At 39.9% G+C, this 20578-nt stretch overlaps 1 protein-coding gene across 3 annotated transcripts in view; it reads left to right on the forward strand.

Moving 5' to 3' along the window:
* Positions 1-8142: 8142 nt before the first annotated feature.
* CNOT4 (CCR4-NOT transcription complex subunit 4) overlaps positions 8143-20578 on the forward strand; it is a 58493-nt gene continuing 46057 nt past the window's right edge. For all 3 annotated transcript variants that reach the window (XM_082479477.1, XM_082479478.1, XM_082479479.1), the window contains exons 1-2: positions 8143-8231; positions 19889-20132. In XM_082479477.1, the coding sequence (XP_082335603.1) occupies positions 8218-8231; positions 19889-20132 (258 nt within the window). In that variant the 5' untranslated portion in view covers positions 8143-8217. The remainder of the gene's footprint in view (positions 8232-19888; positions 20133-20578) is intronic.

Raw genomic sequence — 20578 nt, forward strand, 5'->3', positions numbered from 1 at the left:
GAAAACTGAAGGGTAAGAGTCAGTAACAACACATCTCAAATATGTGATCGGAGGAAGGGAAAAGGATGTTCTGATGCTCACTGGATTCTGTTCTCAGGGGTCTTGTATACGAGTCTGGACATGCAGAACAGCTCTTTCCTGAGGAGCTGTTGTACTTGGCTTGGGCTGCTAAAAGAATAAGGAAAAGTAAGGGTGCAACCACTTCTTGGTTCTGGCTTGCCTGAATTCAGGAATTACTGTTCAGATGTGTGTGATAGATTATATGTCTTTTAGTGTGAGGCTTGTTTGGAGTATACTGCTCATTCAGATTGCTGGTTGGTGCTAATGACTTTCAGAATAAAGCACCTGCTTTTTTTCTAAGAAATACCTGCAGCTTGTAACTATTTCTTGATGGCCTGCTTTGATACGTTTTTGTATGGGTTCAGCTTTGCTGGAAGAAATGCTAGGAGAGCCTCCCTGAGCCTGCAGAGGCCTCTCTCCAGTGGCCAGTGTCTCGAAAGAAAAAGGACCGTTCTGCTCAAAGGCTTATGATGGACTGCCGTACTGATCAAGAAACTAAGATGTTCTTCCTGCATTTAATCTTATAGATGTACTACTTTGAGACTTCTCTTGAATCTCTGTTCCTGACTTTTTCTTTTTATCTAGAGAGCACCAAAATGCTTCTGGCACTGTTTCACACTGAGGACTTCGGTGATTATCACTGTGCTGGCCATGCAGAGTCTGGCACTGGAACAGATCACAATAAACAAAGCTTTTTAGTTGTCTCTGAGAGTGGAGAAACTTAGAGCCAATATAAGGGTACAATCCAAAAAATTCCTGTCCTAATTTGAGAGACTAACATCTCTGGCCCCAAAGAAAAAAACCCTCGCACCGTTACTAGTGAAAGATAGCTGTATTTCTTCTTGTGCTTCTTCCCATAGGGTGAAAAGGAGCAGTGTCAATCAAGCCAAGGATTTTCAGAGGGAGTTATAGCTTTTCAGAGAAGTCGTGATGGTGTACTATGTTTTTGGTTTGTGGGTGGGTGTTGGTTCTCCTCCCCCTGCCCCCCGTACTTGCTTATTTTGATGCTTCCACAATCTTTAATCATACTAGCTTGGATGGTGTGAAACCTTAATGCAGTGAACTACCTTTTGCAAAGGCAAGGATCTCAACTTCTAGGGAAGGCTACAAGGCAAACTCATGCAGCTTAAGTTGTAAAAAGGTAAGAAATTACAAGTGCATTCAGATTTTACTGAGATATAAACATTCAGCCTCCCAAGTCTGTTTGCATCAGTGTCTAATGCAATTAAGGAATGAGATACAGATTTTCCAGGAATGGAACGTACTTGCTAGTATATTCTGAAAGTTGACTCTGGATATAAGGGCCGTGGCACCTGACATTGGCATGAGATTTCTGTTGCAGTTTCAAACATTAATTGGTTCAATAGAAGCCTAGTCATTCAATGACTACAGAGAACATATTCTCCTTACAAGCAAATGTTTTTCCTCCTTTGCTCTTGAAATCTTGTGTACCCTCATCTCAGGGAAAACCCATGGTGTTTTCTTGTGAGGTGGAGTGAGTGTTACTATAGTCATCTAGGCTGTTTTGCTGGCACCAGCCCTCTGAATTCCCCTTCTGCAAGACAGGGTCTGTAGACATAATGTATGATGTCTCCTTTATCTCTAACACAATGGTTGAGCACAGTGGACCTTGTTTAGAAGTGACTGATTCTTCTGTAAAAAAAAAAAAAAAAAAAAAAAAAAAAAAAAAAACCAACCATAAAAAACAACCAACAACAACAACAAAAAAAAAAAACAAAACAAAACCACAAACCTAGGCAAACTGCCTACAACTTAGGGTAATATGTCTGACTGCAAGGTTTAATGTTGCTATTTCACAGTTCAGGTGCATTGTGGGAAAGCCAGGAAAAGACCTCACCTTGATGCAAGGTGCCATTTAGCTGGTGGGGCTAACTGCAGCCTCTTAAATGTTAAAACAAAGTTCTTGTATGCTGACTTCCCTTGTTGGAGCGATTCTGTGATACGTCTCTACCGGATTTTCTTGTAAATGAAAAGTTTTGGAACACATTGAGTTAGTTCTTAGAGTCGTGGTTCTGGGCTGTGGTTGGTGGTTTTTCTTTCCAAGGAACTGATTTAGGCTTTTATCAAACTCCTGTGATATGACCAGGTTTGTAAAGATGATCGGATGCTTGTGTGCTGGCTGTGTGAATGTCTTTCTAGAGACTTATCTCTGATTCCTGGTTGTTGAATGTTTATTCATCACCAGAAAAAGTGAAGAATTTTTTTACACTTCATTGTGATACTGACCTCTTTGGGATGCTTGCCCTTGCTGAGGAGGTACATGCTTTCTCTGAACCTGCTCGGGCCGCATGTGATGATTGTGTATGCCTACTGATGCTGGTTGGAGGATGTGCTCTGTGCTTCTGCCATCCTTCCTGTTACAGCAGAACTCCTATAAAGTCTTTGCTGTGGCTTTTTCATGAAGAGTCTTCCCTATGCCTTAGATACGTGGGATTTGGATAGTCTATTTTAATCCATGGCAGCCTGCTTGCTTTACTTTATACCTATGAGGGCAGAATACAATTAGGACAAGCTTACTCTGACAGCTAACCAGACGGAACACTGGGATACAGGCTCATGTAACTTGGCTGCAATTTACTTTAGGTATAGCATTACTGTAAAGTCCAGCCCAAAATTATTGGCAGAAGTGGGCTTGAATTCCTAATCTGAACAAATACATAGTTGATTAATTTTCTTCCCAGAAACCTTATCCAAGGCAACGTCAAAATGTGGGGACTCGAACTCCTGATTATATTGTCCAGCTGAGAGGATGCAAGAAGAAAATGTTTGAGGATGATCTTTCCCCACCTAGTGGGAGTCTTGATGCGATAAGGCTTGCTACCAGGTGATAAACAGGGACCCTCCTGGAGGCTGCTCAGACTGGGTTTACGCAGGGTCTATTGTTTTTCCCTTCGCATTTTCCACATAGCAGTATCTGTGAGTCTTTGCAGCTCTGTGTATTTTGATGCTACTCTTTTTCAGAATTTACTTCAGTCACTTCTTAGATTAAAACTGTACTCTCTATGCTGTTGAAAGCCATTTGCTAATGAGAAGGAACAGCACCAGTGTGAAAAACATTGGAATAGAGTCCTCTTAACTAGACAGTATAAGGCCATGAAATCTACTGCCTATAGATGTATTGCTTTTTTCTTCAAATGGTTAAGACTTCGGTTGTGGCTACCACTACAGATTATGTATTAAGATGTAGTACATTAGGAGGTCTGAGGTGCTTGGGTGTGGTTATTTGAGATATTGCTGTGTCAAGAAACAAAGTTTTGTTTATAATAACAAGTAAAGAAACCAAAAATAGTATGGTTACAAACAACTTGTTCCGTGTGATATTAGCAGTAGGTAAGTTAGTCTCTTCTGTAGATGCTGAAGCCTTGGAGCTGGGTTATAGCTTCTTTGTGTGTGTGTGTATAGTGTTGTTCAAGTAATACTACAGAAACAGTTCTGTGCTCCCACTTCACGAGTAGATGAAACCAGTCTTCATCTAACTAAAGTTTTCCTCAAATTTTTTGCGAGAATCTAGAAAAGTCTGCTTTACAGAAGACGATATCTCAGTGCCATGACTGTTTCTCTGGCATAATACCTAATATTGCTGGACACAGAAATGCTTTTTGCTGTAGATTTGCTCATGATGCCTTTTAAAGGCTTATAACTGAAAGCTCTGCTAGACAGCGATGAATTCTGGGAACTTCAGGTAGTACCTGTACTGTGAAAATAAAAGTGATGCAGCTGTGATTCCACTTATGCAGTGTATGTGTGGTTACCTGGCAGATGCAGAGATTTGTAACACTAATTTATCTTCTGATAGGTTTTGTTGATCAAAACTGGGGACTAGGTCTCACCAGCTCAACATAATTTCCTGAGGTACTTCTGCAAAGAGCTGTGAAACTTCTCAATGTGTGTATCTGTTGCCTGGCTTACTGCTGGTAACCAGCTCCAGGACTTCTAATAAAGTTATGGAGGGAGAAATTTCTTGATTTAAGTTAAACAGGAAGGTCTTTGTACTTGCACTGTCTTTTCTGTATGGTGCATTTCTTTCTCTTTCTTGGGTTTAGCAGTTGCTAGGTAAATAACTGCTTATGCTTCTAATTGCTCAGTGAAGTTGTAGTTGTAAAAGTGTGTTTATAAAAATGCTGGTCAGCTCTAGGGATAGGAAAGAAAATTAAAAATACGTGGAAAGAATCCAGTGTCTAAACCCACTCAAACTTAGTGGTATGTATTTATGGTTCTTTTCCCCTTCCTTTTATGTTTCTGAAAGTGTGGAACCTCATAATAAATTAGACCAGTACCATGTGCAAGAACTGCTATACTGGACCAGAGTTAAATTATCTGCCTCAGTATCTTGCTGTGGTTAGTGGCTAGCAGCAGATGCTCTAAGGATGACTGTAAGATCAGAGTGAACATACTGATACTTCCTAGGATGCTCTCTGATAGCAGTCCCTAAGTCTGTGGACTTCTCCAGCCCAAGAAGTGCCTAGCCCGACCACTTCCTTGGCAGTATATTTTCTGCTTACTCACTTTACACTGCATCTTCCACCTTGGTCAGTTTGTCTGATTATTTTTAAACCATTTAAATGCTGTCATCTGCAACCTTTGATAGCAAGGAGTTTCGTGGTTTAACCAGGCACAGTGGTTTTTATATTGCTTACACTTGATATATATAAAATAAAGGTGAATATATACATATTCTCTGTTGGTCTCTTCCATTCTACTTGAGTACCCTTTCTCCAGTGGGTCAGTTTTGTTCCTTATGAATTGTTTGGAAATTCTTGTTATTCCTTCTGTACTTGCGAGTTCTTTCTGCATGTGGGGAGAGGAAAGCAGAGTTATTCTGAGTACAGGGTTCAGGTACACTGTAGACTTCTACAGGGATGTTGTTTAGTGCTTTTTTCCTAATAATTCCTTGTATATAGCTTGGTTTTTGACTGTGGTTACTGAGCTGATGTTACAGGAGGTATTTACAACAGCTCAGAGAGCTTGTTCCTTAAAATTACTAGGTAGATTGGTGCATCATTGTGCTCATTTAGGAGTCATTTTTCCATGGTTGCATAATTTGACACTTAACAACAATTTATTTCATACTATTTTATCACCCTTCAATCTCATAAGATCCTTCAGATTTCTGTGCTGGTCTTCAAATGGTAAGCCTTTTGGTGTAGTAACTTTTGTCTGCTTCCTCTTCACTTTCTTTTTCAGATGACTAATAAATAGAATTACTTATGTCTGTGATATCAGAGAATCACGTGGAGCTCCCAAGGTTGGCTTCCACTGTTCCTTCTTTTGTTTCCGAGTTTTTAAAATCAACTCTTAATCCGTAAGAGGGCAGACACTTCTGATGGCAGCTTAGTTTCTTTAGAGAGCTCAGCAAAACCATATTGAAAGCCTTTTTGAAAGTTAAGGAGAAAACAAAATTGTTCTGGTCCACATGATCTGTGACTTCCCTCAAAGAAAACTTTATGGGGTGTGACTTGTCTCTCCATGAACAGTTGGATATTTTTTCACTTTTTGTTTTTACTGCTTGCTAGCTCTAGCTTTAACTAGCATGGTCATTGGACTTGATTACGGACTAAATCTTAAAAGCTGCAAGCTTTGCGGTATTTGTTCACACCTGGAGAATCTGATGTGTTTCTGTTTGTGAATGGATGATTCTTTGGATGGTTCATGCATGGCTGGAAGCTGAACTAATGTGTAGTGCTGAAAGTACCAGTATACCTCTGATTCTGTAAACCCAATGGGAGGAGAGGCAAATAAATTCAATCTTCTTATTTTCTCTGAAATATCTTAACACTTTTTGAAGCACAACGTTTCCTTTCAGTAAATGACAAGTATGCAAAGTCCCTTCTAAAACATTCGTACTACCAATTCCGGTTCTTAAAATTATCTGCTACTGCAGCTACCTGTTAAAAAAGCATCTGTGTAAACTCATTAGCACGAGTTTTGAAGTACAGGTTCAGCAGCTAAGAACTGTGCTCCTCCCCAGCTGCCTGATCAACATGTGCAACTGACAAGACTCTGCGAAAGTAAACCTGCAAATAACTTCTAAACTCGTAGAGAGAAACCCAGTTACTCTTAAGCAAAATGGCTTTAAAAATAAATATAGACTAGAATTTATAGCTCTTCTGCATAAAATGTTTGTGAAGAGATTTATCCTTTACCCCACTGAAATGTGATCCGAAATTGTCAGATCAAGCATTAATTACATTTGATTTTATAAATGTGCATTCCTCAATTGTAGAAAGTAGAGCTTGTATTGAAAAAAGTTATTAGGTAAAGAATGAATGTGGAGGTATTGAGGGGAAAAAACTTTTGCCAACTTTTTAGGCTATGTATATTAACACATTTGGGCTTTTACAATTATATTCTAATAAATAGAGGCAAGAAATCCCAGTTCTAGACTACTGCTTAGTGTATTAATGATTTTTTTATATATTTAATGACTGGGAATGACAATTCACATGTCACCTCACTGTGACTGGTTGCTGGTTGGCACTATCTTTCCCAAACTGCATGTTTTCCTTGAAAATTCAAAATGCAACTTCATTAACTTTCGCTTGATACTCCTAAAGAGAAAATTCTGCTTTGTTCTTCCAGTGCTGAGTCAGGAACACTTCGAACTGGGGGATCTGTTTTTGATTCCCCCTCCCCCCCCCCATCACCTCCCCTGAGCCCTGTTTCAAGAAATGACTGGACAAAATGTAATTGCTTATTTTTACATCAGACCCCAATTTGAAAATTCATGTTGTCATGTATTGCAGTTGTCTGCATTATGTCTGCTGTCTACAAGTGAGCTCTAGACTAAAGCATATTCCAAAAAATGACATACTTGAATAGAAATTACTGATGAGTTACCTGATTTAAAAAAAAAAAAAAAAGCTATTCATCTTAGTTTGACCATATATAACCAGTTATTAAAAGGCAAGGTACTTAATTCAGACTCGGAAATACTTTAAATGGCATAGTGCAAAAAAGCTGATAGAGTAAACCACAAACTTTGTCAGAAGCTGTTACTACTCTAGCAGTTTTCTGTGCACTCTCCACTATACAGAGGAATGGCAGCAACTGTGCTATTGCACATACACTGTATCTGAGTCCAGAAATATAAAGTAGTTTTAATATTTTTAAAATGTAACTTTTACTGTCTCTGTTCCATTCCTGACCTTTTCAAGAATGGCTTGTGTGGTGATTAGCTTTTTGGTTTTGATCATATCACTGCTTCTCTCTTACTCTCCTGCCGTGGTCTTCGGTTAAAGCCAAGAGGTCTAGTTAGTAGCCACCTGGTGTGGAAACTTCTGCCTTTAGAAGAGAGTGGAAAAGTGTGGTTCCTGCTAGCTTTCCAGGGGAGCGGCTTCAGCTCTGGAGGAGAGTTATTTCTGGAGTTCTCTCCATAATTTTCTGACTCTTTTTAAAGAATATAGACTTTCTTAGATGTACATTGGGCTGCTTTTCCCTTACTCTTTTTTTTTTTTTTTTTTTTTCTTTTGAGGTCTATAGAAACTTTAAGGAGTGAGGCATGCTTCCTGCTGATGCTGACTCTACCATTCAGACTATTCTGGTTATCACAGTTCTTATTTAAATAAACTCCTGTGAAGGCTTCATTGCTTTATGGCCTCCAATAGGACACTTTGAATTGTCAGGAATAAAGCCACCGCCTAGAGAATCAGAAGATTTGGGACCAATACTGTTTAATATCTTCATGAATGGCATAGCCAATGGGATTGAGTGCACCCTCAGCAAGTTTGGAGATACCACCAAGCTGAGTGGTGCGGTTGTCATACCTGAGGGATGGGATGCCATCCAGAGGGACCCAAACAGGCTCGAGAAGTGGGCCCATGTGAACCTCACAAGTTTAACAAGGCCAAATACAAGGTCCTGCACCTGGCTCAGGGCACCCACTGGTATCAGTATAGGCTAGGAGATGAAGAGACTGAGAGCAGCCTTGCCAAGGACTTTGGGGTACTGGTGGATGGAAAGCTGGCCATGAGATGGCAGTGTACGCTTTCAGCCCAGAAGGCCAACGGTATCCTGGGCTGCATCAAAAGAAGCATGGCCAGCAGGTCAAGGGAGGTGATTCTGCCCCTCTGCTTCACTCTGGTGACACCCTACCTGGAATACTGTGTCCAGCTCTGGAGCCCTCAGCACAGGAAAGGCATGGACCTGTTGGGGTGAGTCCAGAGGAGGGCCATGAAGATGATCAGAGAGCTGGAGCACCTCTCCTATAAGGACAGGCTGTGAGAGTTAGGGTTATTCAGCCTGGAGAAGAGGAGGCTCTGGGAAGACCTTATTGCGTCCTTTCAGTACTTAAAAGGGGCTTACAAGAAAATCACCATCTCCCCAAACTTTTTAGCAGGGCCTGTTGCAATAGGACAAGGAACAATGGCTTTAAACTAGAAGAGGTTAGCTTTAAACTAGATATAATGAAGAAATTTTTTACAGTGAGGGTGGTGAAACACTGGAACAGGTTGCTCGGAGAGGTGGTAGATGCCCCATCCCTGGAAACACTCAAGGTCAGGCTAGACGGGGCTCTGAGCAACCTGATCTAGTTGAAGATGTCCCTGCTTATTGCATGGGGGTTGGACTAGATGACCTTTAAACATCTCTTCCAACCCAAACTATTCTATGATTTGAAGATGATTGAGATCTTTGTAAAGCATCTACATAATTCCAGAGTGAAATGCAGATCAAGAATTACAGTAGCTTTTTTTTTTTATAAGTTAATGTTAGACTTAAAGTACAAGCTGTTACTAGAACTGAGGGGGGGCACTGATGTAAGTGCTTTGCAGTTTCTGACCAGGGAAGTAGTAGTTTGTGTTTTACTTAAGAATAAGCAGACATGTTCAGTCTAGCGCTGTATGTGGCTGCTGGTTTGTTAATCAATGTATCGTACAGCATACTTCATGCTAGTCCTGTAATCTCTGGCATCAGCTGCCAGTGAGCTTCACGATAGAGTTGTGGGCACTGAGGAGTGCGTGGACTTTGACAAAGAGTTTTCATTCTTCTGAGCTCAATGCTTTGCATTATTACTTGATTAGCAGAAGCACTCAGGCTGGAATTACTGCTCATCCAGGACCTTATAGATGAGCTGTATAAGGCTTTCTCTGTGCAGATTTCTCAGTCTTAGACTGTTTTGGTGCTTCTTTCCCCTCTATCCCAACTAGAAAGTCTTTATTCTTTCATGGATTATGGAAAAACACGTAAGACCTCATACCGATGTTGCTAAGAAGACAATAATTAGGCTGATATTATGTTCATGTTTGTGGTTTAAAATGACTTGAAAAGCACATAATAGGTCTGTCCTTCTGTAATACTTAAAGGTCAAGTTATCCTTTTGTTCTTTTGAAAATGTTGAACAACTGCAGGAGCTGAAGCCTAGAATAAATATACCTTAATTGAGAAGGTGGGGAGAAAACAAATCAACATTAAGTAGTTTATCATCCATTTTCTGGGGGCTGTTTTAAACAAATTTTAAACAGCTACATGAAGAGATTTGTTGAGACTTATTTGAAGTGTGTTCTCTCTCAGATTTTCTGGTGCCTTAGTTTATACTTTCCTAATTTTGAGGATGCTTCTGAATGGAACTAAGGGGTCGTTGCTAGCACTGTCTGGATCTCCCATTCCCTCGATCTGAAGTGTATTCAGCTGTGTTATTAAGCTTCAGAGTGAATAATTCTTAGTCTTATTCATGTCTTGGTAACACTGAAAAAGGGTTATCTAGTATACTCACTTATAGCTTTTCTGTTCAAGAAAAGCATCTCAAGCAGTCTCTGGAATGGAGAACACCGTTCAAGGCTCTCAGCTGGTGGCAAGGCAGATGAGGTGCTCAGTCCTCCCTGGTTATGCATAAAAAGAAAACTTACTACTTGCCAGGTGTGTTATGTGCAGTTTTTTAGTAGTACTGATATGTGGCTGTTATACTTTTTTTGTTTGGTTATCACTTAATATTGCTGTGACATCTCCACAATTCATGAGGAAGAGTTAAGGAAATTTGGAAGTTGCTTGAGATACTTAGCAGGTAGAGACAAGAAGCCACAACCTGTGATCGTCCAGTCTTCCATTTTATACCTAGTTTTTCTACAAGTAATTTTTGGAATTCTAGTGCTTTAAAGGAATATGTGTGTCTCTTTATAATGCATGGTGCTACAAATAAAAACGAATGTCTTTAGTGCAATCAACTTTTATCCTCCTTTTCTGTGCCCCTTCTTACCCAGCATTCACTTTTAGTATTATTCCCAAAATAATTTCAGAAGTGTGTGTATGTGTTAACTACTGGGTACTGTTTCTCTAAGAGCAAAAGATAGTGCTCTTTTTAACTATTAGAAATCCTTGAATACAGTAATTTTCCTTAATAAAAAAAAAAAAAAAAAAGAAAATCCAAAGAGAAAACTTCATGTATAGTATGCCTTAGCTCAAATGGTGTTTTCCTTAATTGTGCTTTCTGTGGAAGATGCCGTTTCTCTAGCTGCTTCTTCAGGGGCAAATAATGATAATCCTTTTGCTACAGAAGAAGATATTTATCTAATAGATGATAAAAATCTCTGGCAATCTGTTTGCAGGAGGTTTAGCTGCATATTCAGTTTCCTTCATTTGGATAACATACAAATCCAGGAATTAATAAGAAAACTGGTTGCAAAGTTTTAGCGCTGTTGTAATTAGAGTACATCTGGACAGGCAGGCTGGGACTTCTAAAGATGCTGCAGTGGTCTTGTGCTGCCTGATGAAAATGCAAATGAGAGGTTTTTTTAATGTAAAAGCTGAGCTGTCCTTCAATGCAAGTTTTTTAAAAAAACTGCATATGCTTCTTTTTGAGCACACTGCATTGATGGTGCTCTGTGCTAGTTTGTATTTATGACTTTTGTTCTTCGGGTATCCTTTCAGATCAGACCAGTTGTAACATTAGGTGTATGTGAACTAATGCAGCTGGAGCAGCAGGTCAACAATAAGTCCTTCTGGTAAATTATCCAGAAGACGATGGCTGCTGGCAGGATGTTGCAAACTGGGGTATATTCAAATAGTCTTGCAACCTCAAGTGGTGTGATGATTTTTTTTTTTTTTTTTTTTTTTTTTTCCTCCCTCTGTGTGTGTGAGAATTTCTGGGTCGTCTGTCTTTAAAGGCTGTGGAGCTCTTCAGAACTGAGCTTTTCTTTATAATTGGATCTGGGAATACTGGCTGTTATTAAGTATGCAATCTAATACAGGCTAGCACAAGAAGTGTTCATTACAGAATGGCGTGTCCTTACCTCTCTTTTTCTGTGCAGAAACAAACAGACTGATAAAAACTCCAGTAGCTGGAGGCCTGGAGCAAATGCTGGTTTTCTTGTCTTTTGGATGAAGGCATCCTAAGAATATGTGAATAGGCTGAATGCCACGAGGGAGACTGATGGAAAGTGGGAGACAGAGAGGGCTGCCTAGGAGACAGGCAGACAGCTGAGCTGCTTCATGGGAGAGGGAGGAGAACAGCCTGAACTGCTGAGCCAAGGGAAAGGGTAGCACTGATGTGATGACTTGAGCAGCGTGTTTGTTTGGTGGGTTTTTGGTTGGCTTGGGTTTTTTTAAGTTTTAAATTGGTCTGTAGATAATGTCTCTTAAAATAAGTTTGTCTGCTTAACACCCCACCCCCAAATCAGCTTGACAGTTGTTAAGGTGCTATAAGTCTTCTAGTTAGTGATCTTTGTCACTTAAATTAGCATTTCCTCTAGTGGTCAACATACAATCAACACACAATAATTAATGGTAGTATTGAGTTCAAGCATTAATTATGCTAGTAAAGTTCACTAGCTAAAGAACTGAAATCTGTTTACCTGCTGTGCCAACTTTTCTTAAAGGCACAGTCAGGCCTTGTCACTTTAATTTACTAGTTCAATGATGTGTTCACTTTCACTGAAGGAACCAATTCTCTTAAGGTGAAAAAGCTTTTTTTGGTTTTACCCTCAAGAAAGGATAATGAGGATATACTACACTAGTTCTGAAATCTGAAGGATTTGGAGATATAACCTACTGTTAACATTGCTGCTTTTAATTGATTTCAGGTTTTGTGAACATACTGTCTTAGATTACAAGCACATCTAAGTGTTTGATATGATTTGTACGCTTTGCAAGTTTAAAAATTCCATGAAGATTTTCTTGAAGTTATTAAATGCAGCAGTGATACTGGATTAGGAAACAAACCCTCAAAAATCAGAGGAACACATTACATACTGAAACAGTAACAGCTTAAGTGTGGGTAATGCAGCCTTTCTGCTCAGTTAGTTTTAAAAAAAAAAAAAGCTTTGTTGTAGATCAACACATAGAGTAGTTATCAGTAGAAAAAAATATACTTTGTAGTTGAAAAGTTAAAATCAATTTAAGTTGAGGTGAGGGTTAAATTGCAGTTTGTCTTAAAATTGGTGATTTTAAGTCATAACATGATGAGCAAATACCACAGAAAGGTAAGAAATTAATACGTTAGTGAAGTGCTTTGGTTGCACAAAGCCACGGTTCAAGGGGCTGCAACACAAGGTAAGTTGAAGCTTAAAGCTGTTCCAGCCATTATCCCAGATTTACTCAGGATAGCACCCGTGAAACATCTGTGTCTAGCGTTTTGGATCTGCAGGAGTAAAAGCACTAGAAAAACTGGATGTTGGAAACTTCTGTGAAACAGAGGGAGGCGCAGGTCAGTGAGGTCGAGCTGCCATTGCTCACCTGGACTCTGTGCCTTGCTGTATGGAGTTTGAGTGGCTGAACAGTGTTAGCCTGTTATGATAACAAACCTATGATAACCTCAGTCTGCTGGGGTACTCTGCACTGGTGCTGAATACTCTTTATTATGTTAGTGGCTACCTTTGCAATTAAACATTGTCATATCACAAACAAATTACTGTATGTATATGCATTAACAAATCTTTTAATCTCTAAGTCACCTGTCTTTTACAAAACACTTTGCTTTTCAAAAATACTGTTCCAGCTGTCTGATGGTGCTTCTGTGCTACAATGTGAGTCTTTTACAACAAAATGAATATGCTAGTCCTCAAACATAGAGAAAGCTGGCATATTAGGATGTGGAAAGAATAGTTTTCCAATGCTAGCAGTGCTTTACAGGTTTACAAGGAGAACAAGTGTGTTTGTGTGACTGTGTATCACCTTACTAAGGATGAAGTAGAACACCACGTTATGGAAAAATTGAACTATGGCACTCTGATGTGTAGGTACCCCGACTGCAAAATGAGTGTTTTGTGCTAGGGTGCTGCGTGAGCAGAATAAAGACTCTCCATTCCCCAAATAGCCTGTTTAATAGCTGCCTGGGTCGCTGCCTGACTGGCAAGCTGATCTATCTAGATCCTCTTTCTGACAGTGACTGGTAGCAGATGCTCTGAAGAAAAAGTACAAGAAATGGAATAGCACCCTTTTCCTCAGTAATAAGAGATTTAGGGAACTCGGGATGGTCCGGATGGAACATATTTCATGTTTAACAGGAGCTGATGCATCTAGTTTTATGACAGATGTTTTTCATGGTATGTTTATGATCTCTGTAACATTCTTTGACAACAATATGTGATATGTAGTTTGCTTTATACAAATCTGTATAGGTATGGCTATTTTGTTTCACCTGTTGCTTAAGCATCTCCTGCTTGTGTCCTCAGGAGCTAGAAATATTCATGCTGGAACATACATATCAGTATTAGATGGTCACTGTCTGTGAAATAGGCTTTTAAAATATTTAATCTAATGATTGTATAGCCCACTTCTAATTCCTTATCCTAGTGCTTTCGGCATATTGTGTATATATATAGTGGTGCTATAGGTACAAAAATGAAAAGGGAACATGCAGAAAGAAAGAAGGAATACTGGTATTCAAGTTCTAATGGGAGTGAATGCAGAAAATTAATTTAGACAATTACAGAGCAATATTATGCTTTTAATTTTATTGAATGAGTTGACATAGATGCTAGGATAGTGTTGTCGTCTTGGATAATTGTGTCTAAAACTTTATGTGCTTGTGGATGAATTTGTCAGAATCTTATTTGGCCTATTTTCTTTCTAAATAAAGTTTAGTACCTTGATTCTGTTCATGATTTGTAAGAAAGTAATTTATTTGAATAAATAATCTCTTACTTGGCATTCATGTGTCACTGATAGTATGTATCCCTTTATGCATAAGCTCTGAGTCCTATAACAGTAAGCCTATAGTGACCAATTCTTGGTTCAGTTTAAATGAGAGAAAAGTATTTTTTGTGGTATAGAACTCTTTTTTTGTTGTTGTTTTGGTTTTTTTTTTTTTGTTGTTGTGTGGTGGTTTTTTTTTTCCACATAACTGTCTTGAAATAGTTTGTGTTCACACTGGGTTTATAAAGAATGATTAATTCCCCTGTCACTTAGCAGGCAGCATCTGACTCTTCTATTTTTGTTATTAGGGTGCCTTGAGGGCTTTAGGTTGAAACTTATCTAGTGAATTCTTTGGCTGATTTTTGCACTGTTGCTGACTGTGCTGCTTGAGCAGTTGCTACCCCTACTTGCCTGTTTGTATGTCTTCACTGTGCTGGTGCAAGCTTCTGCATGGCTGTGTGATGAACTGGATGGAGTATTGATTTAGGTAAAATACGATCCAGCAAAAATAGTTACGTTTTGGTCTTGTTGGTTCAAGTGACAGTGCAACCAGTTACACTGGCAGAATTGAAAGTCTGAAACCACAACAGAGGTCCTTGAGCACCTGCAGGGAGGCTTAAAGTAGAGGATTCTCTAGGGACTTCAGTTTTGACCTCTTTGAGCTAAATAACTTGGGGATAATCCTAGTCAGTATAACACTGTGTTTAGAAATACTGAGATGGCTACCTGATTTCTGGTCATACTTTGAAAACGTACAGGACTTTGTTTCTTACTTTCCTTATGTATTGCTTGTACCATGATCAAAGCGTTGCTGCAGACCACAGCATGGATAAAAAACATTATTCCAGAGAGACGACATGAGAGAAAATGGACTGTGCAGTCACTGGGTGTGATTTTGCAATTAGTACAGTTTGCTTTAAATGTTCAGCACAGTCAGGAAAAAGGAGTAGGAAGTGAACTTTCCCTCTGTCTCAAATGAAAATTAACTTGGATGAATTCAAGAGCCTGCTTGCTTGCCACTGAGGTGTCTTTGTTCTCAAGTTAGTAACAGCACCATAAAACTTAGAAAAGCATAGCCTGTTTTCAGGACTCCTGCCATCTCCTATATCAGTGTTGCTAACCAGGTGATTGCAAAATACCACTGTATTTTGATGTGAGTGAAGGGCTGGTGGGAGAAAAGGATCGCTATCTCTGTGTAGTGCTCCAAAAAATGACAGGCAAGTAGAGGGTAGCATGTCAAAGAGGTGGCCTGGGGAAGTGCCCCAGATTTCTTCTGAATTGTGTGGATGACTTAAGACACGGGAATAGACAGATGTTTTAATGACTAAACCATTGGTCCATGATTTGGGACATGCATATGGAACTTTCTCTCATATGGGTTCTCTGTGGGGCCCTGAACTTGCTGATCTCCCTCAGTTCTGCATCCTTTAAAAAGTAAAAATGGGCTTTTCTCTGCAGCCTGCCTATGAAAGGTTTTGATGTAAATCTTTCAGCCATCACTGCAATGAGATGAAGTGATGGCCTTTCTTATGTTCAGAGGCTGAAGGAGCTCAAGGATGCTTTCCTTTCAGCAAAGTCGCTAGTGGGAGAAGGTAGTCCAAGCGTGGGCCTTGGGGCTGCTGTGCCCCCGTGTCAGCCAGGAGGAGAGTGCTGTGCTGACACAAGTGCTGCTGTTCCCCTGGTTCAAGGAAGGGGTAACCTATTATAGCTGCTGCTTGTAGTCTGCTTGCCTCTGCCTCCAGCCTATAGATGCAACCACCGCAGAGGTGAGGTGTTGAAAGGGAACTGATGCTTTGTCAGGGTGGGAATGGGGGGGCTGCCTTCCCCGCAGCATTGGGCAGTGTTTTTTTGAGACTTCTCAGGGCTGATGAGTTTCAAAAGATACAAGGCCATGGAAAAAAAATAGTAGGAGTTTGTGTTTGCATAAGTTCAATGAGCCCTTACTAAAGGTTCAGTGCATAGACTCCGACCTGTTTCACTTCAAGTGTCAGGTATGTTTGAACTTTAAGTGAAACATTAGCTAACACATGTCTGGATTTTTTCCTTCAAGAGGCCCGAAGTCTCCAGATATTTTCTGGGATGCGAGTCCTTTACTCAGGTTTTTCATGACTAGATTTTGACAACTTTTGGCTGCAACACTTTTAGTGTCTCAAAGCATGTAGCAAGGCTGGATTCAGCCTGTTGTGTGAGGGGGCGAACGTGTCACTATCCCCTGGAGCTAGCTGCCCTCTTGGGGGAGGACTTAAAGTTTAAGGGACACGTTTACTAAAAGGAATGGCTAGCAAGTGGAGATGTTCTGGTGTCTACTATGGGGAGGTGAGGGGGAGTGTGTGTCAAATCTCAAATCGGTGCACTTGAGGAGGAACAATGGATAACAAGGTAGCTGTTTTTCCCCTGCCCCCTTTTTTATGACCCCTTTTAAAATTAAATAGGGAAGATAAACTGCTGGAAGCTAAACTCGCTCACCTCAAGTGAGAAAGGGAAAGGCAACGTCTGCATCCTAAATGGACTGAAATCACTAGCTATATTAGAAGTAAAATTGTGTTTAGGTGAGTACCCTCAAATAGGAGGATCTCTTTTTCCTGACTGCAAAATTTGGAGAATTTCATCAAGAGAAACAATTGTACAGTGAAGCTGATTAGACACAGCTGTCAAATCCACTAAGTAAGCACTTTTTAAAAGTGAATGAAAAATTATCTTTTTTCATTTTGCATATGTGTTTGGAAAAGAAAGGAACTTAGTTGGTGTGGTAGAACGGATAAGACACAAGTATGTATTTCTGTATTTTGATTATTACCTATTACAAATTTACTAAATTTAAAAGATGCTGCTGGACATTGTCCACCTCCGCTCCATCCCTGTGTGCATGAATGGTTTGGCAGAGTCTCCTGTAAACAGGATGTGGAACTGTCGGAGCCCCGTTTGACTGCAGTTGTCGACATTTTGGAAAGTGTGTGGACAAATTCTAGCTGCCTGTATCATGTGTGTACATGTGTGCAACCTTCCTCCGTTTCTTCTCCTGAGATGCTATTAATTTACTCTCCTTGAACTTGATCCTAAAGACCAAATACTCTGGATTAAACACAGCATGTATAACTGCCTTTTGTTTTTTGCCATCTCTGCGTTACTTTTCCTGTGACATTAATCTTGGATTGTTTGGAGTAGCTGTAGAGCTGACTAGTTACTCTGTGTTTCTTGGTAGCACTATGTGAACAATGCATTAATGATTCCTTACTATGCATGTTATTCCGGTTTTGAAAAATCAAGCATTGTTCTCATGCAGAGTTGAGGCACTGACCCTGGTATATAAAGCCTCCTGAAATGGAGACACACTTGAATGGAGAATCTCTAAATGGGATGCTTGAATGGTCTTTTCCCAAGTAAATAAATATTGCCTCTTACTTAGTTTCAAGAAACATGGTACACAGCTGCTCTTTACTCGTTGTTGTAAAATAACGGGCCATTTGCTGACTGAAGCAAGCTATTGGCATTATTGCTAGCAGCTGCTGAACCCTTAGTGTTAACTTAAACAGCTCATAAATGTTAATCATGTTGCAGTTTTGTTAGAGCTTGTCTGCGTATCCCAGAGGCACTAGCTAATATGTCACACTTTTTTTTCACATGAACTGATGACATTTCTTAGCGGAGATCCAAATAGTAACTTCATAATTCAGTAGTTTTACTGTGGTGGCTGAAGTTTCTTCAAAACTGCACTGCTAACTACAGCTTCACTAGTACTAATGTAGCTTTATTTGGATGTGTTTCAGTGGGCTCAAAGCTGCTGAGCATGCGGTGGAGTGAGTACACAGTTGAAGGGAATAGGCTGTCTGCTTACTGACCTGTTGTTTGGAGATCTCTGGCAAAGTCAAATCCAAATCTAAGCTGAACAAAATCTGTTCAATTTATCCCCTGCTTCAGTTTAAAGTCACTTTCGTATTGGAATGGTTTTGTGGCTATACAAGTCTGAAAAGCTTACAGGAAATGTAAGGGTTGCTGTAGAAATCTGTGTTATCTGCATAATAAGCAATTAAATAATGTGCTGTGGCCTTTTAACAGTCCCTCCCACTCTTCAGCCGGTGGGAATGTGTTCTTAAAAACAAAACAAAGCTTCCAAACAAACTAATCCTTTCCTTTCTTCAGGTCAGATTCTGCTAGTATTCTCTAGAAAACACTGGTAAGGTCCCAGAAACTGGTTTTGAGCCTGTCAAAAGAATTGTAAATATAGCACTAATGAAAACATAGATAAAGAAGTAAAAGCTGCTGTATTATTGTAGGAGTTTAATTTTTAATTTTAATCATTGTGAAGGTCAAAAAGAGGACAGTGTTGTTGCTAGTGCATGCCATATAGAGAAACTATGCTTACCACATCTCAAATCTGTTCTCTCATCCTTACTTTTATGTGAGCATACAGTGAAGTTCTTATCTCTAGGGCAGTGGTCTATATTTACCAGAACTGCACTTCGTGCCCAGAGGCTATAATCCCTACCAAACTAGTTGAAATGGCAGATAGTCCAGGCTTCCAGTGTCAGCCTGTGGACACAGGTTAACGTAACCACAACGTGACCATTCCTGTACAAAGCTGTATGCTCTCTGCTGTGTATTTGGGTGGTGCTTTGCTTGTGAGCGTCTATGCTGTTCCTCTTTGGGGTTCTCTCCTGGCTGCTTGCAGAGGAATTTCTGTCCCTGAATGGATGTGCAGGACACAGACAAGTATTACGGACTGATGTTAAATGGATCCTCTCCTGTAAGGTGGGGGGTCCCAACTTGAGCTGGGACCTCTTGAGCTTTACAAGATAGACTTCATTCAAGGAAGTCTGATTTAGAGTGTGGAAGATCATGAACGGGACTGATTTTTTGTGGTTGTTAAAGTATCAAACCAAAGATACATAAGGCTAACACTACAGCATACAGAAATCTGTGAGCAAGAGTTTGGTCTCAAAACATTCAGTCATCTTATTTCCAAGGACAGGAGTAAATGTCACTCCTCAAGTAGGTGGATGTGAGACTTTATTTCTGGACTTGTTCCTAAAAGCCCAGAGAAAGACTGGCTAGTGTATGATTTAGTAGGTTTTGGGTAGAAATTAAACAGAAAACTCTCTGGCAAAGTATAGGGGACTCCAGATTGTGTGTGTGTGGTTAAATTAGAATTGCATGACTGATGTTTTGAGAAAGGCATAATTGTAAAAAGAACTTTGGATTTCTTTAAAAAAGTTTTGAGCTTTTGTATTTGTAAAGAAGTGGTGTATTTTGTTACAGATAGGATGACCATCCAACTATCAGTTTTGGTCACATCTTTTTCAGCACTTTTCTGTGGGTTTCTAGTGTTTTTTGTTTTGGTGGTTGGTTTGTTTTGTTTGTTTGTTTCTTTGGTTTGTGTTTTGGTGGTTTTTTTTTTTGTTTTTTTTTTTCTCCAAAAGGTCCACCTAAAAATTCTGCTCTTGCCCTTTAATTCTGTCCCATCTACATGCATGTCTCATGCAGCAGATCAAGACAGCTTGCTGAGATGAGATACAACTTCAAATATCCAGAGTGGTACTTGAGTGAAAAAAGAACAGAGGGGAAACCCCAAACTCTACCTGCTTACGAGTCACACAAGTAATATGAAAGATGGTACTGGTCATGTACCTACACACATGTAGATAATATGTGGGGAGAAGGAAAGCAGTGAAGAACTGAAATATAAAAGGCGCAAAAGAAAAGTTGTCAGAAGTACTGATCACTTTTTTTTGTTTTTCTCTTGCAGACCTTCAAGTGCTGACCTTTTTGGTTTATTAAGTTATTATAAACTTTTGCTGCTCTGCGAACATATAAAGATGTCTCGCAGCCCTGATGCTAAGGAAGACCCTGTGGAATGTCCCCTTTGCATGGAGCCTCTGGAAATTGATGACATCAACTTCTTCCCTTGCACCTGTGGCTACCAAATCTGTCGTTTCTGTTGGCATCGTATTCGTACTGATGAGAATGGACTTTGTCCTGCTTGCAGAAAGGTAAATATCCTGGAACAGCAGCTTGTCTTGCACATATCACAAGGCTCTTGCATTGTGTTGGTACCAAAGACATCCTTTTCCTTCAGGGAAACATTCGTCTAGTCATGGCCTAGATCAAGGGTGAGGTGTTGGATCTTTCAGATTTCTATCTGCATATGTGTTGAAGCTGTTGTACAACGGCTCGTCTTGGTTTGTTAAATTCAGGACTGGATTAATAGGGGAAGCTGTGGATCAGAACCAAGGCATGCTGATACTGGGAGAACTGCCAAAAAAAAAAAAAATCCTTTGAGTTGGGGTGCTCATGCACTGACAAAGTCTTTTCAGGAAGGACAGTGAGGATTCCAGCATCAGGGGTTTACTGAGGTCCAAGGTTCAGCTAAACTAGCAGAGCTGTATGAGGCAAGCTTATAAAGCACCTGCTTGTTTTGTTTGTGGCACTGGAGTTT

Source organism: Vanellus vanellus (genome assembly GCF_965231255.1).
Source record: "Vanellus vanellus genome assembly, chromosome: 1".
NCBI classification, from domain to species: Eukaryota; Metazoa; Chordata; class Aves; order Charadriiformes; family Charadriidae; genus Vanellus; species Vanellus vanellus.